The 20,807-nt window shown below is 50.3% G+C and overlaps 1 protein-coding gene across 1 annotated transcript in view; it reads right to left on the bottom strand.

Annotated features, from left to right (window-relative positions):
• Positions 1-20,807, bottom strand: part of AAK1 (AP2 associated kinase 1) — a 58,003-nt gene that overhangs the window by 33,173 nt on the left and 4,023 nt on the right. Inside the window, exons 3-5 of the mRNA XM_038160225.1 lie at positions 5,198-5,316; positions 3,899-4,007; positions 1,552-1,694 (exon numbers count right to left, since the gene is read on the bottom strand). Coding sequence (XP_038016153.1) covers positions 1,552-1,694; positions 3,899-4,007; positions 5,198-5,316 — 371 coding nt within the window. The remainder of the gene's footprint in view (positions 1-1,551; positions 1,695-3,898; positions 4,008-5,197; positions 5,317-20,807) is intronic.

Raw genomic sequence — 20,807 nt, 5'->3', positions numbered from 1 at the left:
CTCTGGGTTCATTCAAAATCAGAGCCAGGGGCCACTGAAACTCCTCCAGCTGCACTTGTCTGAATGAAACCTCATTCACAGCCTCCCTTCTGCTGGCAGGAGCCTCCAGCTCCAGAGCAGCATCAAAGAGCTGCAAGGCACAAAAGGCCTCCAGGCCTCCCAGCTGCCTGCAAAGCCAACATCTGCCCCCTCTTCAGCAGGGTGATATTCACCCCAAGGAAACATCTACAGGTCCCTCCTGACACCAGAACTTGCACTGAACTTCTCTGGCCCTTCATCTCTCTCGGCTTTGTAACTGCCCCTTGACAGTGTTACATTTTAACACAAATAAAGTCAAAATATACATAAATGCTAATTCTGTGTTAGTGCTTAGATCCCCAGAGGTCACCACGACAGAAACAATACACTGCTCAAGCAGAAAACATATCTCCAAGCAGAGGAGAGCCAACACTAACTCTGGGCACAGCTTCCCCTGAGTCAGGCCTTGCAAAACCTGCCCTGGCCAGGCAGCCCCAAGAGCCCACTTCAGCTGCAACTCAGGCAGAAAGTAACACCACAGATAACTCACTAACCCAGCACAGATGTCCCAGATTTACTCCCCTGTAACACACTGAGTTTGCTCTGTATTAGCCCCCAGGGATTCACAACAAGGTAAGGGCAGGGTTAATGTCAGCTGGGGAGGCTCCTGGCCCTCACCCTGCTTTCCTGACCTAGACAAACTCCTGCAAGCTGCCCACAGACTTTACAGCCTTAAATCCAGGACTAAGGGTAAGAGATCACCCCTGGGAAGGGACACAGGGCTGCTCCTACATCCAAACTGACTGAGAGTGGCATCACTGCCACTGCAAACGTGCCACAGCACACCATAGCCTGGGGATGTTTTCCTCTGCTCTACCTGGCTCTCCTTGGTACACGTGGCATGTAAAACAATGGCCAGTGGCACAAACAAACAGCTGTGAGGGCTCTGAAAATAGAACCTGCCCCACAAAGCACATCTGAATTTCAAATGCACGCAGCGGCCTCCTTCTCAGCTGAGGATTTCATTCCAGCTCGTGGAGAGCAAAGGGAACATCTTTTTGTTTGCTGGATTACAGGTGTGGGGTTTTCCCCAAGCTGGCCCGGCTCTGTTCCCAGCTAAGCACACAGAGTTTTACAACACACTTTCATGGTCAGAGCTCCAGAGGCCACTTTCAAAAGCTCCTAAGGATTCCTGCCCCAAGGCCGACACTTCTGAAGCGCTCCTTTGAATCTGGAAACAATTTTGTGAGCTACCTTAAATAAGCAGTGTTTCAGGCCACGGTGAATAATTCATCAGGTACATTCTGGCACGCGTGCAAGCCACAATTATTCACAAACATTTGTGTTTAAGTAGATCTATAGATTGCAAACATATGGTAAGCAGCACTGCGAGGCTCGTTTCTTTTTTTATCTCCCAGCAGAGAGGTGTGTTTATGCCCACTTTCATTACCAGCAGGAGCAGCACGGCGTGGGCAGCTGGCAGACAGGCAGGAGGAGGCAGCTCCCTGCTGCACCCCTGGGGGCAGAGCTCACCTTCAGGTCCCTGTGGATGATGGGGGTCTTGCACTGGTGCAGCCTGGCCACGGCCTCGCAGGTGTCGCAGAAGATCTGCAGGACCTCGCTCTCGGTGAAGCCGCTCTGCAGGCGCTGGTTCATCAGGTTCACCACCTGTCCCCCTGCAGGGCACAGCAGCAGGGACAGTGAGGTGTGGGGGACAAACCACTCAGGGACACAGCTCTGGGGTCCCAAACCACAGCAGGGACACAGCTCTGAGCATCCCAAAGCACACAGGGACACAGCTCTGGGGTCCCAAACCACACAGGGACACAGCTCTGAGCGTCCCAAACCACACAGGGACACAGCTCTGAGCATCCCAAACCACAGCAGGGACACAGCTCTGAGCATCCCAAACCACAGCAGGGACACAGCTCTGAGCATCCCAAACCACAGCAGGGACACAGCTCTGAGCATCCCAAACCACAGCAGGGACACAGCTCTGAGCATCCCAAACCACAGCAGGGACACTGAGCTCTGGGGTCCCAAAGCACACAGGGACACAGCTCTGAGCATCCCAAACCACAGCAGGGACACAGCTCTGAGCATCCCAAACCACAGCAGGGACACAGCTCTGAGCATCCCAAACCACAGCAGGGACACTGAGCTCTGGGGTCCCAAACCACAGCAGGGACACTGAGCTCTGGGGTCCCAAACCACAGCAGGGACACTGAGCTCTGGACTAACTTTCTTTTTTTTCTTCCAAATGGGACTTCTTTTGTCTGACTGGAGGAATAAAAGGCTGGATTTGGGGCACCCACAGTCCACAGATTAGTCTGCCTCACGTAAGCAAGAGGAGGGAGGAGGGGAGACACTCAGAAAACCCACACGTTAAGTGGCTTGGCTGAAGTTGTTGACTGCAAAGAATTAAAAATCCATCTGTAACGAGGGAAACTCTGGACAAACAAAAGCAAGTTTTCATGAACCAGTCCTGAATTTGTCTCAGCTTTGGGGCTTTGTCGCTGTCAAGGCCTTTCCAAAACAATCCTGAGGGTTTTTTCTCCTCTAAATGCCCTAGACAGCCAGAGAAGAACTCTTTTCTGAAGCTCTGGTGAAGCAGTACTGCATCATTCCACATCACAAGTGCTGGAAAACTTTCGTGGTAGGAAAGAAAAGCTCAGTTTAATGAATACTACAGCTGTGAACATTTTACACCCAAAATGAATGCAGCTCTGCACACAAAGGCACTGATTTGGTTTGGAAACTGTCGGCCACAAAAGGAAAGTAACAAGGGAAAATCAGTGTGTAACAAGCATTGCAGGGGAGGGCTGCAGGCAGCACCACGGCATCTGGCAAGAGCCACGGGAGAACAGCCACCTCCTTCCAGATGGAAGGAAGCTCCTCAGAAAGATGGCTTTTACCTCATCAGCCCAAATGTGGGTGCTGCTGGGGGTGCCTGAAGAGCTCAGGTTTCACCTCCCTCCACAGCGGGCTCTGCACTTGGAGCAGGGATTAGCCAGCACTGCCAGGCCTCTGCTGACAACAGCTCTGTCATGCTTAGCGTGAAGCCTAAAGAGAGATTATGGGTGATTCCTTCAGCAAAACTGCCCAAAAAGTTCCTCCTCTCTCCAGCAAACAACCCAGGGCAAGGCAGGCAAGACTCCTGCAGCAAAACAAAGCAGCAAAGAGGACGTGGCAGAACAGAAGCCTGCACTGAGCCTGTTCACACACATCTACACGTGTGTGAATGGAACAATGCTTTGAGTTCAAAGCCAGACAGGCCCAAAAATACCCACTCCCACCAGCTGCCCCCATCCGAACCAGCCACAGCTCCTGAAGTCACCTGGCCAAAACATCATTTGTGCTGAACACTCTTCTGCGAGAAGCCTGTGAGCCCAGCACATGCATCATGTTCCAAACACCACGTCCCAGCCACACAGATCAAAGCTTCAGGACAGCTGAAGAGCCTGTCTGGCTACAGACAGCCAAGCAAAAAGGTCAGCAGTAACAGGAATGCTTTTTGGCTTCCCATTATCCATGTCTTGCTTCTTCCAGAACAATCCTAAGCCAGGGTGATGTGGAACAAAGCTTGCAATGAGATTAAAGTGAAGAAAAATTACATTTCTGGCTGCTTTAAGAGGAGCCACTTCTAGTGTGGACCATTCTAAAGACAACAGCAAGATGTATTTAAGGGTGCTCCTTCACAGCAGAGGGGACCCTGGGCAGCAGCAAAGATGGTACCGAGTCAACACAGCCCTAGCCCTGGCTTTGCTCAGCTCAGAACAGCTTCCTGGCAGCTTAGGGACAGCTCTTTTCTCAACAGGAAGATGGGCAAGGTCCCTGGAGGCACAGAAGGACAAACCCAGCCATGGCCAACCCCACTCACCCCGGCAGAAGTCCATGAGGATCAGCACCTCCCACACGTCCCCGCTGCTGACTGAGTTGATGCTGGAGTCGATGTAGCCCACAATGTTCTTGTGGCCAGACAGATCCCGCTGCAAGACAGACAAATTCACATGTGGATCAGCCAGAATCACCCCATGGACCAGCCAAAATCACAGCACGGACCAGCCCCATCCACACCATGGACCCTCCTCATCCTCACTTTCCACAAGCCACCATTCCAAAGGCACCAAAGACAGGGAGACAAGAGAAAGCAGCAGCAAGTGAAACCCAAGTAAACAAGCTTTGTGAGCACAGCTAAACCTTTGATGTAAGATCTAATCTCACCTTTTCCCACGTAGCCCAAAGCTTCCCTGCACTATCACAAACCGCAGCACTTAAAGGTATTAACCCAATTTAAAGCTACTGCAGCAATCACACACAGCATTGCTACAGGTGGGAGTTTCTGACATCCACCCCAAGCCTGCACCTCGTGTGGTAAATTCACAAAATGAGGATTTTATATTTCCTTCCCACCTGGCAGCTGCTCTAAATGCTCATCAGTATCTTTGAATACAACTTCAAGAGTGGCACTTCCACGTTTCCCATGCTGCAAACAAGATTAGGCAAATCTATTTGGATCATCTCCATTTTGTCTTTGTTTAGGGAAGCTAAGTTTGAAACAGCTATTGAAAATAGCTATCCCATCATATAAACCCTTGTGTCCAATAATCTAGAGAAACATCCCAGAGCTTATTACAAATACTTTACGTTTCAAAAGCCCTGGCAGCAGCTACCCCACAAATGCTGTTTTAATCTACCAACCTCAGTGATGCAGAGATAACCTTCATCCCGACCCAAAGGATTAGAAGATGCTGTGATACAGATTTATCTCAGGATGGAGGTCTGCCATTCATGCACTGATTTCAGCTCGGAGATATCAGAATCATCAGCCTTTTCTCATCGAGTTTAAAAGGCTGAAGTCTTGAGATCCCAACTGAAGATTGTGAGACTGAATTCCAACATCCCCAGCCACGCTCACGTCTTCAGCCCCTCCTTTTCCCACTAAGCCACGCAGTTCTCCCCTCATTTCCCTGGAATTCTCTGATTTTTTTCATGTTTTCCTCGTCCACTGGACAGGAACTTTTGAAATAGTTCAGTACTAGATCTTCACACCCTCCAGAGGTCAGGATTTCCCACACAAAAGCCATTTTTGCCAGGAAAAGGCAAGGTTTGTGACCTGATGGCACAGAGCTCACCAGCAGAAGGTGCAGCCTGGGCCCAGCGCAGGGCAGGCACTCACCATGATCTGGATCTCCCTCTTGCAGACCTGCAGGTCGTACTCGTTGTTGACGTACATCCTCTTCAGGGCACACTTCACCCCATTGCTCGTCCTCACCAGGAACACGATGGCAAAGCCACCTAGGGAGGACACAAAACCACCTGCTCGTTAACAAAAATCCTCTTTGCTCCCACCCCTGTCCCTGCCAGCACTGAGCAGCTGCCACCCTCCACAGTGGGAATGCTCCTTCCGTGGCCCTCTCCCAGCTCAGCATGGACAGTCATCTCTAGGAACTCACAGGGATCCAAGGAAACACCCTTCAATTGTTAACACTTAACATCTCCATAAAAACAAGCAATCACAGCAGTTCCTGCTCCTGCCAGACAGCCCCTCCCTGCTCCATTAATTCCCACCATGAAGAAGAAAGCTGAAGGACAGCAATGCTGCCTTGGACAGAAGTCAGAGCTGCAGATCGCCCACCGAACCACCAAAGGCCTAAACTTAAAAGGCTCTGCAACTTTGAAGCATCCAAGTTACATTACAAAGCTGATTTGTGCAAGGAGCAGAAGAAACATCTCCCACATGCGGTTTGATGTTAATGCTTTTGAATCAGAACAAGGGAAAAACCCACAATTCATTCTGTGGTCACTGCTATTAGTAAAGTCAGGATTCCCAGGATAAACTGACTTGTTTCAGATGAAAGCCTTTCATCTCAGTCAGCTCTCCATCCAAAGACACAGGTTTGCATTTGCAGTCCTGGCAGAAATAGGAAGCTGAAGGAGGATGGAGGGGTAGAGGCATCAGGAGTTTCACACCTCTGGAGATGGAAGGAACATGGGCAGAGTGGCACAGATCCGAGCAGCCACAAGTGCTGCACGCTGGTGAAAAGGGAGGCACAGTGACACTGCGGGTGCCACAGCCCAGCAGCCCCTCACGCTGCACACACATTTCTTTTATGTCCAAGGACTCGTAAAGGCCCAGCTCTCAGGTGATTTGTGTGCCTTTGCAAGTCCCACGACAAGGGGAGCGGCAGCTACACACCACAGAACCCAAGCCACATCCCAAAGAATTCCCCTTTTCCTCACAGGCTGCCAGAAGCCAGCAGAGCCCCAGCACACAGCTCCACAGATGTGTTTCTGCTCATGGTTATTCAGCACTTGCACGGGCTGTCCCCACCATGTGACAAACAAAGCCACACTTGGGTAAAATGTACTGACCAGGAAAGAGTGAAAGAGAGCAAATAACCAGACAACACTGCTGTGTGTAATGTGCAACTCTCTCTGGTTGTTTCCAGTGGTTTTTATGACATTACAGCTCCTCTCACACCTCGACACGGGAGTTACACACACCGGTACCTCACCTGCCAGCACGGGAACTGCTCAGCAGGAATCTCTCCTGGCAGGCAAACCCTCAGTTCTACACAGCACAGTCTGCCACAGAAGCAGAGCAGGCTTTCCAAGGAAGCCCCACTGACTTCTAGAAGCAGCCCCAGAGATGCAGCAGAAGGATGGGACAGAAAGAAGAAACACACAAAACAAAACCCATTCCTCCTCCCTTTTTCCCCACAAAAAAAAATAAGCATCATCAGGACTTCAATTAAAGGTCTTGAAAACTACAGCCAGGCTGCAAAATGGACACTGAAAGTGAGCAAACTGGGACACGGCCCTGGGATGCAGCACGCCCCAGCTGCTCGAGCCCCCTCGCAGCTCTGGAGGGGCCTCCGTGCACAGCGCTCGATTCAGACCCAAAAATAACCCTGACTCTCCCTGAAGCTGCTTCCAGTTGAGGATCTCAAATTACAAGTCATTTTTAAGAGCTTCTGAACCCACAGCAGTAGCCTTATTGTTCTCCCCAGCCACATTTGTCTCGTTTTTGGAGAACAGATCTGCACATCCCACTGTGAATCTTCAGCCCAAAGGGTGGCTGTGGAAAAGAGTAACACTGCACTGCACTGATTTGTCTTCCCCTTCTTATAACCCACAATGGAGCCAGGAAGAAATAAGGGACCACAACCAACATAATTTTCCCAAACCCTACTTTGCTAACAGCCTGTATTTTTCAGATTCATTGGAGACATCAGGTTTGGAATCCTTTTTCAGAGTCCCTTCACCCAGCACTGCTCATCCAGGACTTTGGGATGGATTTCAGAGTCCCTTCACCCAGCACTGCTCATCCAGGACCTTCTCAAGGATTTCAGAGTCCCTTCACCCAGAGGCTGGTGGGTGTCTCCTGTGGGCTGCAGCCCTGCCTGCTCACTGCCCACTCCACAGCCAGGCTTTGCCCAGACGTGGCACCCATCTGAACTCTGTTTTTCACACTCAGCATCACGCTGAAAATCACACACTTACCTTGTCTCTTAACTGCTGACAGCTGCTAACCCCTCCTCCTCGCCCACTGCACATCTACAGCACCACCAGCACCTCCTCAGCCTCAAGGGCTCTCAGCCTCCAGAGCTCCAGACCACAACTGATTTCTCCCTCATTATTCCAGTCCAACCCCCAACTTGGCTAAATCCGGGTGAAGTTGAAAGGAAACAGATCAAAGACAAATTTACAAGCAATTATGAGGAAGCCCTGCCAGATGCACATTACAGGACCATTTACTTCTCTGCTCAGAGAACAGCAAGACAACACCAGGCACTGCCAGCTCCGAGATAAAGATGATCATCCCTGGATCTGAGCAGCTCCCAGCAGGCAAGGTCAGCTCAGGAGCCTGTGCTACACGTGCCCGGGCAGTGTGGGTCACACTCGGGCACAGCTTAGAGGTGAAGCATTCCAGGCACCAGGAACATCCCCATATCTCTGCTGGTAAAGCCTCTTTTCCAGGGCACGGGTGGAAAGCAAAGGCACCAGACCGGTGCAGGCTTCAGCTGCAACACAAGAAATAAATCCAGAGACTTGCAAGTGCCAGAAGGGACAAGAGCAAGAGCTAAGCCTGAGAATCACCTCAGAAGACAGTCTTCCCCTGCACACGTGCCTCTGCCTTAAGGTTCTGAAGGAAATTCAACTCTCTTCCCACACCAGCCAGCAAAAGCTAAAATACCATTCCCATTCCAAAATGTGAGGAGTTATTTCTGTGCTCACCCTTGAGACATATTCATATTGTTGAGCAGGCAGCACACAGCCAGCACTGGGACCACCATCAGCTCAGAGCCACCACCAGCTACAGGGGCTTCTCTGGGGAAACTTTTTTTGTGTCTCTTTGGCACTTTAGGCCTGCCTGAACTGCATGCAAGCATGGTTATCATGCTACACACTGCTGCCTGACTGTTGTTCTTGCTAAAAGGTTTTAGGATAAGCTGAAAAAATACTGGGAAGTTCCAATTATCTCCAGTCAATAGAGATGCCAAAGCAATTTTCCATGCAGGTTTGTGTCGGGGCACTGGCCAGCTGCCAGCTCTGGTAGTTATGTTTTCAGCCCTTCTGTAATTCCAGCAGGATGCACAACTCCTCGCAGCCAGGCAAGCACTTCTAAACTAGGGGAGAGCAGCTGCACGTGATCCCTGCCAGCTCCTGCAAGGTGAGGAGACAGCAGTGCTGAGCTCCAGGGATCCATGCTGGACTGCAGACCGGGGTGCTCCTGCAGCCAGCAATGCCAGCCAAGCACAGCACTGCTGCTGCATGCAATTTGCACCAGCGGATGCCCCTCGTGCTCTGCATGCACACTGCCCACTGTGCTTCAGCACTGCAGCTGAGGGAAGCCAAGTGCTGCTCAGATGTCCCCAGAACTGCCCCGGGAACATCCGGCCTCCAGGGACAGCCAGCGAGGCATTTTAAGCTCCAGCTGTAGCAGCAGGCACTCAGTTTTAAGTGCTCTGCTGAAGCAGGCACAAAGCCACTCCATTTGCACAATTCCAATACTCGCTGATCCTTATCCATCAAGAATTATGTCATATTTTGCCTTATCTCACCAGCCAGAAGAACTTCCTTAGCTCTTACCTTCCTAAGTACAAGGGCAGGCTCACTCAGGTTTTGTTTTTTCCCCCCAGTCAGGATGTTGTGATCCAGCTACAGGAAAACCACAGTGACTCCCTTGCACGGGGTATTTCCAGCTCCCCATTCCCAAAGCTTTACTAAAGCACAGTAAGGTGGTTTTCCCCCAGTCCCAGCCACAAGCAGCTGCCACACAGACACTGCACATCACCCATCACTGGCCATCATCACCTGGCAGCACCAGAACCATTTGCTCTCTGCTGCTGTCCTCAGGAAGCCATCCTGCACCTCTGGCTCCTCTAACTGGAGCAACACACAGTCATTCAAACACAAAAAATAAAAAGAAAAGTTTTGCCCCAAGTTGTGTACATACAGCAGCCACTCCTTTCAACCCAAACTATTCTGTGATGGGATCCTAAAGCACCAATGTTTGTGGGCATCTTTTCTAGAGAGCCAGGTGCCCTGGGATCCTCTGAGCAGCTGGGGCTGCGGAGCTGCAGAGACCACAAAAAACCCTTCCTGCGACTGCTGGAAGTGCCACTGGGACCCCACCAGGAGTCCAGCTCCTACAGAAAGCACCACACTGTCCCACAAACCCAGCAGGGATGGGGAGGAGAGCCAAGGGAAACACTCCTGCTGATCCTGCCTCGTGCCACGCTCTGCTCTGACCCTCCACACAAGTAAATATTTGCTGGCGTATTTTAATATGGGCTTTTTATTTCAATAATAGCTCCCCATGATTTGCATTAGGATTACAGTGCTATTTTTGTGGCTATTAATCTGCAGCAATGTATTCTTTCTGCTGCCTTTATTCCACTCTCCCATGGCCCAGCAGGAGGGCGTTGCTGCACATACCTGCTGAAAACACACCATTTCAAATCCCATCTTCCCCCTTTTCATGCCACTTCTGAGCTCTTTGTTTCCAGGACAGGACATTTCACTCCAATTAAGCTTTCTGTTCCAGCATCATTCCTTGTTATCACTAAATGTGCCCACAAACCAGAGGCAGCACTGTCAAGTGTTCTCCTGTGATACACAGCGAGGGGTTGGGATGAACAGGATCACTGCACATTGCTTTTTCTGCTTTCTGAAGCATCTGCAACACCTTTAAAGTCACAGTGTGTCAGCGTTAACATCTTTACAGAAAAATACAACTGCCTCATTTTGTTTTGAAAGTCATTTGAGGCGTAATTCAGAAGGCACAGTAATGAGGCAGACTTTGCATTAGGGCTGTAATATCCAAGATCATGAAAACACCGAAGGAAGAGAAGACAACACTGGTACAATCCATGATTTACTGAGTTCAACCTGGAACATTATCTCTGCTCCCACTTCCTTTGGATGGGGACAGTCAGAAACACAAGCAATTGAAGGTAATTTCTCTGCTCCTCAAGCCATGGTGTCAAAAAGGATGTTACTGGGGTGGGAAAATCTGTGATTAACAGGAAAGGGCAAAAACCTTCCAACTTGACCAGAGAACGTTTGGGTCAGTTTGCCAACACCACTGAGAGCAGCAGGGTGAGGTACAGGCCCTGCTCCCTCAGATCCCCTCCTCAAGACCTCCTCTCACTCAGGAGCTCTGCAGCCTGGCTCCAGAAAGCAAAGCCTGCACCTTCAGGGGGTCCCAGAGCTGAGCCCTCAAACCCCAGCACCTCCTGCTAAGAGACAGCAGCAAGTCATCCCAAGAGGGACTGAAGGTTCACCCTCTCCTGACACCTCGGCTGTGGCAGAACGTGCTGCCAACAGGAAGAAACACTTCAGAGGTTTCCCAGCATTGGCAGGTAGCACAAAGCATTTCACCTGAGCCAGCCTCCCTCTGGCAGGACTGACACTGCCCACAGTCCCTCCCAGCACCTCTTCTAAGCTGTTCTTTCACCACTCTCCTCACACTCCCCACACGCTCTGCAGCAATTGTTGTCACCCTGTCACCACCAGGACATCTCACCAAAATCTCCTCTGGATTTCAGCCCCAAGTTCTTCCCCTCCACGCCGGTGCAGCTGTAACCTACCTTTCCTGCCCAGCCCCTGGAAGGATGCTCTCCAGCCTTTTCCAGAGGATCCAGCACCAGAAGGACTCAAAGCAGTGGTGTTGTACTAATGTTCTCCTGTGTGTCAGCATTTTGTTGTTTTAGTACTACACGTTGGAGAGACACGACACTTGGGGTTTGGGATTTAATTAGTGCCTGTGACTCACTCTCCCACCCAATTCCATAATCCTCTGCTTACAGCAGGGTATTTACATGCCATTTTATAGCCATGGAAGTGAAGATTATTCACCCTCAAGCTGCAGGCACAGAAAACACACAGTCTGTCCCAAGGCAGAGGCTTGCATCACCTCTCAGGAGTACATGGACAAAACCAGTGTTTGCTCCCCAAAACCCAGGATTTTCTGCACCTGGGGTAACCGTGCCAACAGTCAGCATGCTGAAGCACAAAGCACTGACAGGCCGTGTCAGCCACAGGCTCACACAGGGGTAAGGGGCACCTGCCCAAGTGTCTGAAGGTGGCAGTGGGGACAGAGGTGACACTCAGGACACAGCACACACACAAACAGCAGCAGCAGGCTCTGCTCCAGGAGGGCCTGGATGTGGATCTCCTGGTCTTACTACAGCCCAAAGTCTGTAAACAGTGCATGTGCTTGTGTACACGCGTGTTATAAACCAGAGTCCAGCTCTGAACGAGAACAAAACAAACCCTCACGTCCTGCCAACAGCCTCCCCAGCTGAGCAGAGCAGATAATAACACTGAATTAAACAGGGCCTCTCTCAGCCCAGATTTTCTACCTCAAAGGAAATAACAAGCTTTACTTAGGTGGTTTTTGTTGTAATAAGTCCCTTGACTTATCTAAGCATAACAGTGCCAAGTCGAAGGGACTGCTTCAGTCTGGAGGCCTGTCCCAGCATCTCCCAGAGCAGGATTTCAAGGAGCTCTCAGTGCCTGACCTCCCCATACTCACCTGAACAGGGAGTTAAACACACCAAAACCAAACAAAAATCTGGGTGGTTCACTGGGCTTTCAGCTCTGGCTTCATCTGCTCCTTTGGGCTGTTTCCACTGCCCCTAAACAGCACTTTAAAAGGTTTCATCCTGGAGTGGAGATAGAACTGCTCTGGGAAACTTATCAAATCAGATCTTGAAACATCAACCGCCAATTAAATAGTCTGAACATTTAAGTTTTATCTTGAGGGCAAAAAAGAAAGGGCACACCACTAACTCCAGCTGAAAGAGCTTCGCCTGTGTAAGGAGCAATGGTCACAGTAACTCAAATTTCAGCCCTGTTCTGACCATTTTAATTGGCTGTAGGAGGCAATCAGAGCTCCAGAACTGCAGGGAAAGGAGATAGCACCTAGATAAAGCAGAGAGGACGTCTACTTTTTCATGACAGGAAACCTGAAACGCACACAGTATCAGGAGAATCAGCTGAATCCTGCATCTCCCCAGATGGAAAATTAGCTAAGAAAGTATTTTTGCAACAAGATCAGGAATTTAATAGTGAACATACTCTAAAGAAGATTGTAACAGTTACAACTGTAAGAAGTCAGGACAGCTCAGAGCTGAAGTGAACATACAGAACACGCAGCTATTTTGCATTTCTAGCAATACTTTAGTGGAAGAAACACAAGGGACACAGATACAGGTTGTGCGTCAAGCCAGCCAATGGCAGAATCCTCCTGGCACAGGACAAACTCTTGAAGAATATTCAAGCTTTGCTGGGCAAATCACCAGCTCCCCTTCCCTCCCTGCAGAGCACATGCTCAGCTTGTTTCCTCCTAGCAAATGCTGGGGCTCCCCAGGCTTCATCCTGCTGCCACGGCAAAGCAGAGCTGGGAAACTGAGGTGGATTCTGTGCCCACCCAGCCCATCTTCACCACAGCTAAGCAGAGCTGGGAAACTGAGGTGGATTCTGTGCCCACCCAGCCCATCTTCACCACAGCAAAGCAGAGCTGGGAAACTGAGGTGGATTCTGTGCCCACCCAGCCCATCTTCACCACAGCAGCAGCTCTGAGCAGGGCAGGTAACAACTCACTGCTTCATAGTGCATGAAGAGAAATACATGTCAGCCCCACAGCTCCCAAAGTCAGGCACTGTCCTTCCAATAATTACCATTTCAAGCAGCCAGGAATTCTCCCCACAGCTCACATGGGAGCTGGGAAGAATGTGAGCTGCACAAAGTCCATCTGCACAGAAGCAACAGCTTCCCCATGGAAGCAGCAGGCAGAGGAGCCTCAGGCTGGCCAGCAGAATCCCTCAGGCTGCGTGAGCTCTCCAGGCACGGAAAGCCCGGCACCCGCCCACACAAAATGCAACGGGGACTCGGTGGGAGGAGGGAAGAAAAAGGGAAAAAAACTAAACAAGCAGCTCCAAAGACACCTCCAGAGTCCATCAGCCAGCACCCATCATCAGGGCAAAGGTCTGCTCCCAAGAGAGCAGAACAGCCTGGGCAAAGCCCTGCTGATCACAAACCCTTCTCACTCCCAGCTCTTCCAGCTCCAGCACTGCTTAGGTTTTAGGCTTTAAATACCACCAGGAAAAGCTGAACAGAACATCCAGCACACCTGAGCAAAGGACTTCACCCCAGGTAAAACAAAGGCTTAAGCTTACACAGAGTCTGTGGGTCAGACTCTCAGCCAGGGGAAAGCAGGGCCATAGTCAGCCCCACACAGATTTACCATAGCTGAGAATCCTAATGTGATTATCCAAAATTACCAACATCATTATAGGGCCCTTGCTTAATGTCACTGCTGCAATATCTAGGCCACGACAGGACAGATTTAGATTCACAAGCTCCACCCTCTCCTTTTAAATAGGCAGGACGTCACCACGGTTAATGTTGGTGTGGCAGCCCCAGCCAGGAGTGCCTGAACTGTGCAAAACAACGCAGCCAGGAACCTCCCACAGCACCAGCACAGCCTCTCCTCTCCCGATTTCAGGAGAGCAAGACTGGTTGTGTAGGGACTGGGGCAGGTTTGGGAGCGAGCATCCAGTCTATCAGCTGTGATGCTCACAACAGCAAACAGACACAAAATAATCATATAGTTACAGGCATTTTCACTGCACGGACAACATGGGAAAAGCCTAACTGCCTCTTGTCACTTCTCAGGGGGTTTGTTTTGATAGAGCTGATGTAAAACCACTCAGCTTCATTTCTCCGTGTGTTTCAGGACCCCAACTCATTACAGACCTCTAGCAGAGGCCTCACTCCCCACACAATCCTCCTGCACTCCCAGCCAGGTCCAAGGAGAAGGACAAACAGGATGCTGTAAATCACAACACAGCAGAGAAAGGAGGGGAAGGAAATTAATCTCTGCCATGCAACAGCATTTTAGAAGCCTAAAATAATCACTGGGCAAGATCCAGGCTGTGCATTAAACCCACACTCTTGTCAGAAGCTCCAGGCCAAGGGCAGCAGGAGCTCGGCACTCCGAGAGCAGCCCAGCCACACCAAGCGAGGGGCATTAAAGTCTCCCAGCTCTTGCAGTATTTGGGACAGCAATTTCATAACAAACAGCAGCTCACCGGAGGCCATGGCACCGTGCTGGCTGTCACAGCAGGAAGCACGTTGAGGTGTTCACGTGGGGAGATTGGCTGGGCATGTGCTCTGCTGCACAGCCCTGTGCATCCACTCCATTACTCCCTGACAGGCAGACTCGCAGAACCAAAGCTGATAGAACAGTGTTTTATTACTGTGCAGCAAGACACGCTGCCTCCAAATAGATCACTTGGCAAGGCAGACCCAGTCCCTCTCTGTTGTAACAATTTTAGTCCCTGAACTTTCACTGTAAGCCCGAAAAAAAATAAAAATTAATGGGTCATGAATAACTCACGGCTTAAAAAAAATTTAAAAGAATCATTTGTTTAGTTATCAGTCAGCCCTTTAAAAAGCACATTTCAGCTGCTATTATTCCCAGCAGCTGCTAATAGCATCTGAGCCCTTGTTCATCTCCAAGTGAAATTAGCACTGGCATCAACATGCTGCGGAGCACGACGGGCTGAGTGAACACGGCCGAACTGCAAAGGCAGCAAGAAGCTGCAGCAACTGCAGGCAGCTGAAGAGCTCCCCTGGAAAGGCAAGGAAGCCGTGAATCACCCCGGCAGGAGAGCAGAGAAAAATGCAAAACTGGTCAAGCAGAGAGCAGGCTGTAGTTGGAGGTGAAGAGGAGGGAGGAAGCAGGATGAAGGCCAGGGCTGGGACTAACTGGGCTGGCTTGCAAGGGCCAGAGCAGGCCATGGAGAAGTGTCATGGAAGCAGCACGCTCCATCTGGGAAGCGATTCCACAAGGATCCTAGGACAGCTCGCAGCAACAGACAAGTCAGGCATTCAGGAATGCTGGCTCCAGCATCTGGGAATGCTGATTCCTAGGGCAGCACCCGGACACGCTCCCGAGCACGGCAGCAGAAGCACAAACAGAGCTCCACGTGCTCCAGAAGAGCCCGAGCTCACAGCCAGCAGGACCCTGCCAGAGCTCCACAGCAGGGCAAGGAGGCTTCTCTCCAACCAGCTTCCTCTCCTTAAAGCCAGGAATGCATGGTTCAGCTTCCCAGGAATGCCAGATACCTACAGGTCATGGCACCTGTGTAAGGACAGGTTACAGGCAGCCCTGGGCCACTGGAGTGCCACCTCCCTGAGTAACAGGAAAACACAAATAAGGACATGTCCCATCCTCTGCAGGGCAGATGCTAATCCACCCCTGAAGACAGCAATGAACTTTTCAACTCCTGAGTACGTGCCAAGCATATGGAGAGAGGTATCCACTATCCCACCAGGCAGGTCTCAGGGAATTTAAACCCCCAGGTACAGCCAGCAGCACAAAGGATCCATCATCCAGCATTTAAAGGGGAAAAATAAATATCAGCTCTACATGAAACAGGGTTTTGAGTTCTCCACATGTGCACAGGTGAAGAGGCAGAGGTATGAACTATTTGTCTGTTCATTTGGCAGGTGTCTAGGAACAGGAAAAGTTGCAGGGGTCCAGAACCTGCAGTCTTGTGACTGTTACTCACCAAGCCTGTAACCATTGGGGATGGAACTCATCAGTTCAAATGCACTTAAATAATTGCTTTATTTACTTATATCCCAACTTAAATAATAAATACATCACTAAACGCACCAGTTGCAGAAAAACTTTCAAAGGCACAGTGAAAGGCCTTCTTATGTTAAGTTTAAAACAAAAGTTAAAGACAGAAAACAACCACCTGTCCCACTTCAAAACTAGCATCATTTAAATTTTTTTAAAAGTCCAATACATTGAATGCTGTCACATGTGCTGCTGAAAGCTGGGTGAGCAAGGCTGAGTGTGTGTGTTTCTGTGGTCTCTGAACAGCAGCAGGTCTCCAGAAGATGCTGTGTGTGCACCATGATGAGCTGCACCATCACAGCTGCTTGCACCTCAGCCCCTCTCTGGACCTCCTGAGGCAGCAGCACACGAGTGTGCTCTGGCACCAAGGGAAGGGCCAGGAATCCCCAGGGAGCAGGGACAGGCTTTGTTCTGGATTTGCATGATGTGACACAGGGCTCTGGTCCACGATAAAAGTTCCTGGGTACTATGGTGACATGAATATTAATGACCCTGTGATTAAAACACCAGGCAAGGAGTTATATTTGCATTTAATACAAGACTGTCCCTGCTCTCCTACACGGCCCTTATCAAACGGCTTCATCTTCATGGGCTCCAGCTTCTCATTTGAAATAATTTGATAAGCCTCCCTGCCACCATCTGTCTGTCTGTCTGTCTGCAGAGAGGGCACGGGCACAGAAGCACAGGTTGTGTCACACCTCACGCTCAGAGCCTTTGTGTTCTGCAGAACAGCTCAGCAGCTCAAACTGCAACTCTAATGCAGCACAGAAACAGAAGGGTAAACTCATGCTCACATACCCAAGTACTGACAGCACCTACTGACTCAGAAGCAACAGGTAAAGGCTGAAAGAAAGGCTCTGACATTCAGCAGATTGGTTCTTCCCAGAAATGCGTGCCCAGTGATCACAGGACAGTGTGACCTGCCTGTGCTGCCCTCTCTCCCACACTGTCCCTCCTCCAGCCCCTGCCACCCCACACATCAGGGCCCTGTGATGCAATTCTTCATTTCCTTACAAACACAGCCAACGAAAGCCACAAACACAAAAACCAGCAGGATCTCATCAGCTGGGTGAAAAGGCAAGTGTGGCAGCACTTGAGTCCTTGCACACACACAGGGGCTGTCACACATCCTTCCAACTCCTGAGAGTGTTTTCTTCAACAATCTCAGGGTATTGCTCATGCCACCTGCATACCCCTGGCGTTACACACTTCTTGCCAAAGGTCACCAAGAGAGTCATTAGAGCAGAGCCCTGGGCCAGCAGCAGCCACAAATGACCTTCCTGTGGCCACGCTGCAGCCATAAGGGAGGATTTCCCATCGATCCAGCTCCCTCCTCACGAGCAGCAGCTCAGTGCCACTCAGGTCTTTATGGCTGAAGCACTTCCCAAGGCAGGAGCCATTAATCCTTCAGAGGGTCACAAAAGGTAACTGAAGCAACACTGAATTAGCAGGTAGGTCATGCAGAGGAGGCACAGAAGGCAGAAGGTCTCCATTTCTGTGCTTCTCACATCAGCACTGATTTCTTGTGTTCCTTTTAAGAATTTCAAACCGCTTTGAAAATCCGCATTTTGCATCACTCTCATGAACATCTGAATAACACCCCTGCACAACCCGGGACAGCAGTGAAGCCACAAAAACGTGTATAACACACCAAACCAAGGGCTCCTCCTGCTTGCTCTGGTGCCTTGAAGAGACACTGACGTTCAGTGACACGCACAGGAACCAGGCACATCATGTCCTCGTGGAGCATTCTGCACATCTTTGAGACAAGCCCGAGTTTATTTCACTGCTGCCATTTGTGCAGCAAAGGCACACATCAGCCCTGCAAGCATCATTCTGCTTGCAGAAGGAGAGACAAGCTAAGATGATATCTGAACAACAGCTGTGCAATTAGAGAGCCTCAGAAGAGCTTGCATTTTGCTCTCACACCCTGGAGAACAGCTTGTCAGATTGCTTTGTGAGTTCACACAGGCACATTTTGGGGCCCCCTAGCACAGGCCTATGGGAAGGGAAACTGGTGTGTGACTAACAGGGAATGGAGATCAGCTCTACCTGCCCTCATCACAGCCCAGCCAGCTTCCAGCTCAGCTGTGAGGGGACGCACACGCAAATCCCTGCTCAGGGAACTCGGCTGCTGACGGCTTTTTTTATTTTTAATCTATGAGATCACCCGTCACTGGTACGTAATTTCTTTCTGCAAAATCATGAAGCAAACCAGATGCTATGAGCATCTTGTTCCAAAAGTGTCTTTAATCCAATCCCGCAACACATGGCCCAGGGTCCTGGTGTCAGCAGGGGCTCTGCCACGGAGCAAGTGTGAATTTACACCCAAACCACACGTGTGCCAAGAGGTTCACTGAAATGCCAGCGAGGCAGCACTTGAGAGGAAACACAGACTGCAATTAAAGCACCAATCTGGAAGGCCAGAGATCAATTCCTGACTTGGCCACACATGCTCTGCATTGCTACACCTCCCTATCTGAGTTCCCAGCAGCCCCAAAAGGGGTGGAAGGACACATCCACAGGCTGTGCCAGGGCTCAGACACTCTGGGTAGTGAGAGCTCCTCGCATTAGAGGAGCTGCAGCAGCTCCCCTCTGTTTCACTCTGCTGCATCACACTGAGGGCAGCTAACAATAACCTTCATTTCATTTAGTGGCAATTCCTGGACCTCCTACAAAAGGAAAAAGTTTCCATCACGACAAAAAGCCACAAATGAGAATTACCTTGCAGTGCCTCACTTAAGCCTTTCCAAATCTTTTCCTTGTGCTTGTAAATCACTGTCAGGATTGTTCCTACTCTCAAGAAGTACAGCAGCCAGTATCTGATCCAAGGAGGTTTGTTTCCAGCATGATACCACCACAAGGACATCCTGTGCTTCTCCCATCCAAGGAAGGCAGCACCCTTTCCTGGGAAACTCACTCAGTTACCTCTTGTTATCAGAAGATAACTCCTCCATAAACCAATTTTGCTTATGGCATGTTCTCCTCGGAGACTTCCTGTCTCCTTCCCCATGCAGAACACAAGTAAACACTTAGCACAAGAGCAGGTAAATTGGTTGTGACTTTCCAGAGAAGCAGCACCAGCCCTGCAGCTGGCACGCTGCCTTCCCAACGGGCACAGCCTCAGCCTGCCCAGAACATTTACCCTGAGAAAAGTGACCTTCAAGGGAAGCAGCTCCCAGTCCCAACACAAGTGTGCAGCACCTAGCCAGCACTGACCCCTTGTTAGCCATGATTAATGCAGGTGGGTGAGCCTGGAAGGCAAGAAGTGCTAAATCCAGAGTGGATTCCAGCTTGTCTTCAGCACATTTGTAACTTCCCACCTGCTCTCCTCAAGCTGCTGACAAGCTCCTGCACGAAGGGGAGAAGGCTCACGGCACAATAAAAACATTATGCACGTGCAACCAGAGGTTAGCAACCTGTTCCTTTAGAACTACTAGAACACTCCTGCAAGACCCCAGCTGCAGAGTTAAACCATGTACTACCCCCAGCCAGAATCCCAAAACTAGGCTTTCTTATACTGACAACCTCATAGCAGGACTGCTTGAAACAGAAACTCTCTTGGTTCCACATGGAAGGTTCCTCCTGGGAGGATGACTGCCTGGGCTAGCACTGCCTCCAAACCAGCCTTTAGCAGCCACAGCTGTTCCACAAGGAACCAGCCCCCCCCAGGTACAGGCCAGACCCTTCTGTGACAGGCTGCACAAAGCCCACGAGCCAGGCCAGGCCGGTCTCTGGCCCACACAACTTCTTACACACTTAAATCCACTAACATCTCTTTTCCTCCCTGATTACATCTCAGCACACACTGTCCCAGCAAAAGCTGTGCTGCTAAAAGCACCGAAACACTTGGGACACCTCAGCATTTAGCAAATAACTCCCTTGGGATTCTTCTCAAGTTGCCCTGGCTTCTACACTCAGAAAAACAGACTGCTGGAACACGGAATCAAACATCCTACCTGGCAGAGCAGAGTGCAGAGTACATGCTCTGCCTCACAAGAAACAGGGAAAACATAAAAAAATAAAAATCACATGTCCCATTCCAAGAGGAGAAACAGTTTAATTCCTAATCCAAATGTCCCTGGTCAGGTGATTAGCAGCTGGCCCTTGGCTGAAGCTGGAAAGCAGTAACTCACAAAATACACTTCAAAGCAATGTCTTGAACCCAACCACACTGGAATTGGGTTGAGGATCACGTAAATCTGCAAAATGTTCCTCAGATGGGGTTTGCTTTAAAGTGAAATTATTTCAGAAGAAGCTCACGTGTGTTTTCAGTGTTTCAGTCTATGGTGCTGCAGGGAAGGGGGTGCCCAGGGAGAGCAGGGCAGGGGGCAGCAGAAACCCCTGCACTCAGGCCAGCCACACCCCTGGGCAGCTCAGGGCACAGGCCGGGCACTCACAGCCTCTCCCAGCTGCTTCCCACATGCGCTGCAGGTCTGCTAAGGAAAGCCAGGATGGATCCCACAACGTCCTTCTTTTCAGAGGAAAGAACACAGCTGGCAAACGTTGGATGATTCTGTGACTTTGCACTGGTTTGTAAAACCAACCATCAAATGCTTTCAAATCAACACCAGCTACAGCACACAGGCACGTACCTGAAAAACTCCAGTGAGATATCCAACAA

The sequence above is a fragment of the Motacilla alba genome, chromosome 22, assembly GCF_015832195.1.
Source record: "Motacilla alba alba isolate MOTALB_02 chromosome 22, Motacilla_alba_V1.0_pri, whole genome shotgun sequence".
In the NCBI taxonomy this organism is placed as follows: domain Eukaryota; kingdom Metazoa; phylum Chordata; class Aves; order Passeriformes; family Motacillidae; genus Motacilla; species Motacilla alba.
The sequence above is the reverse complement of the archived record's forward strand: the minus strand, read 5'-3'. Positions and strand labels throughout refer to the sequence as shown.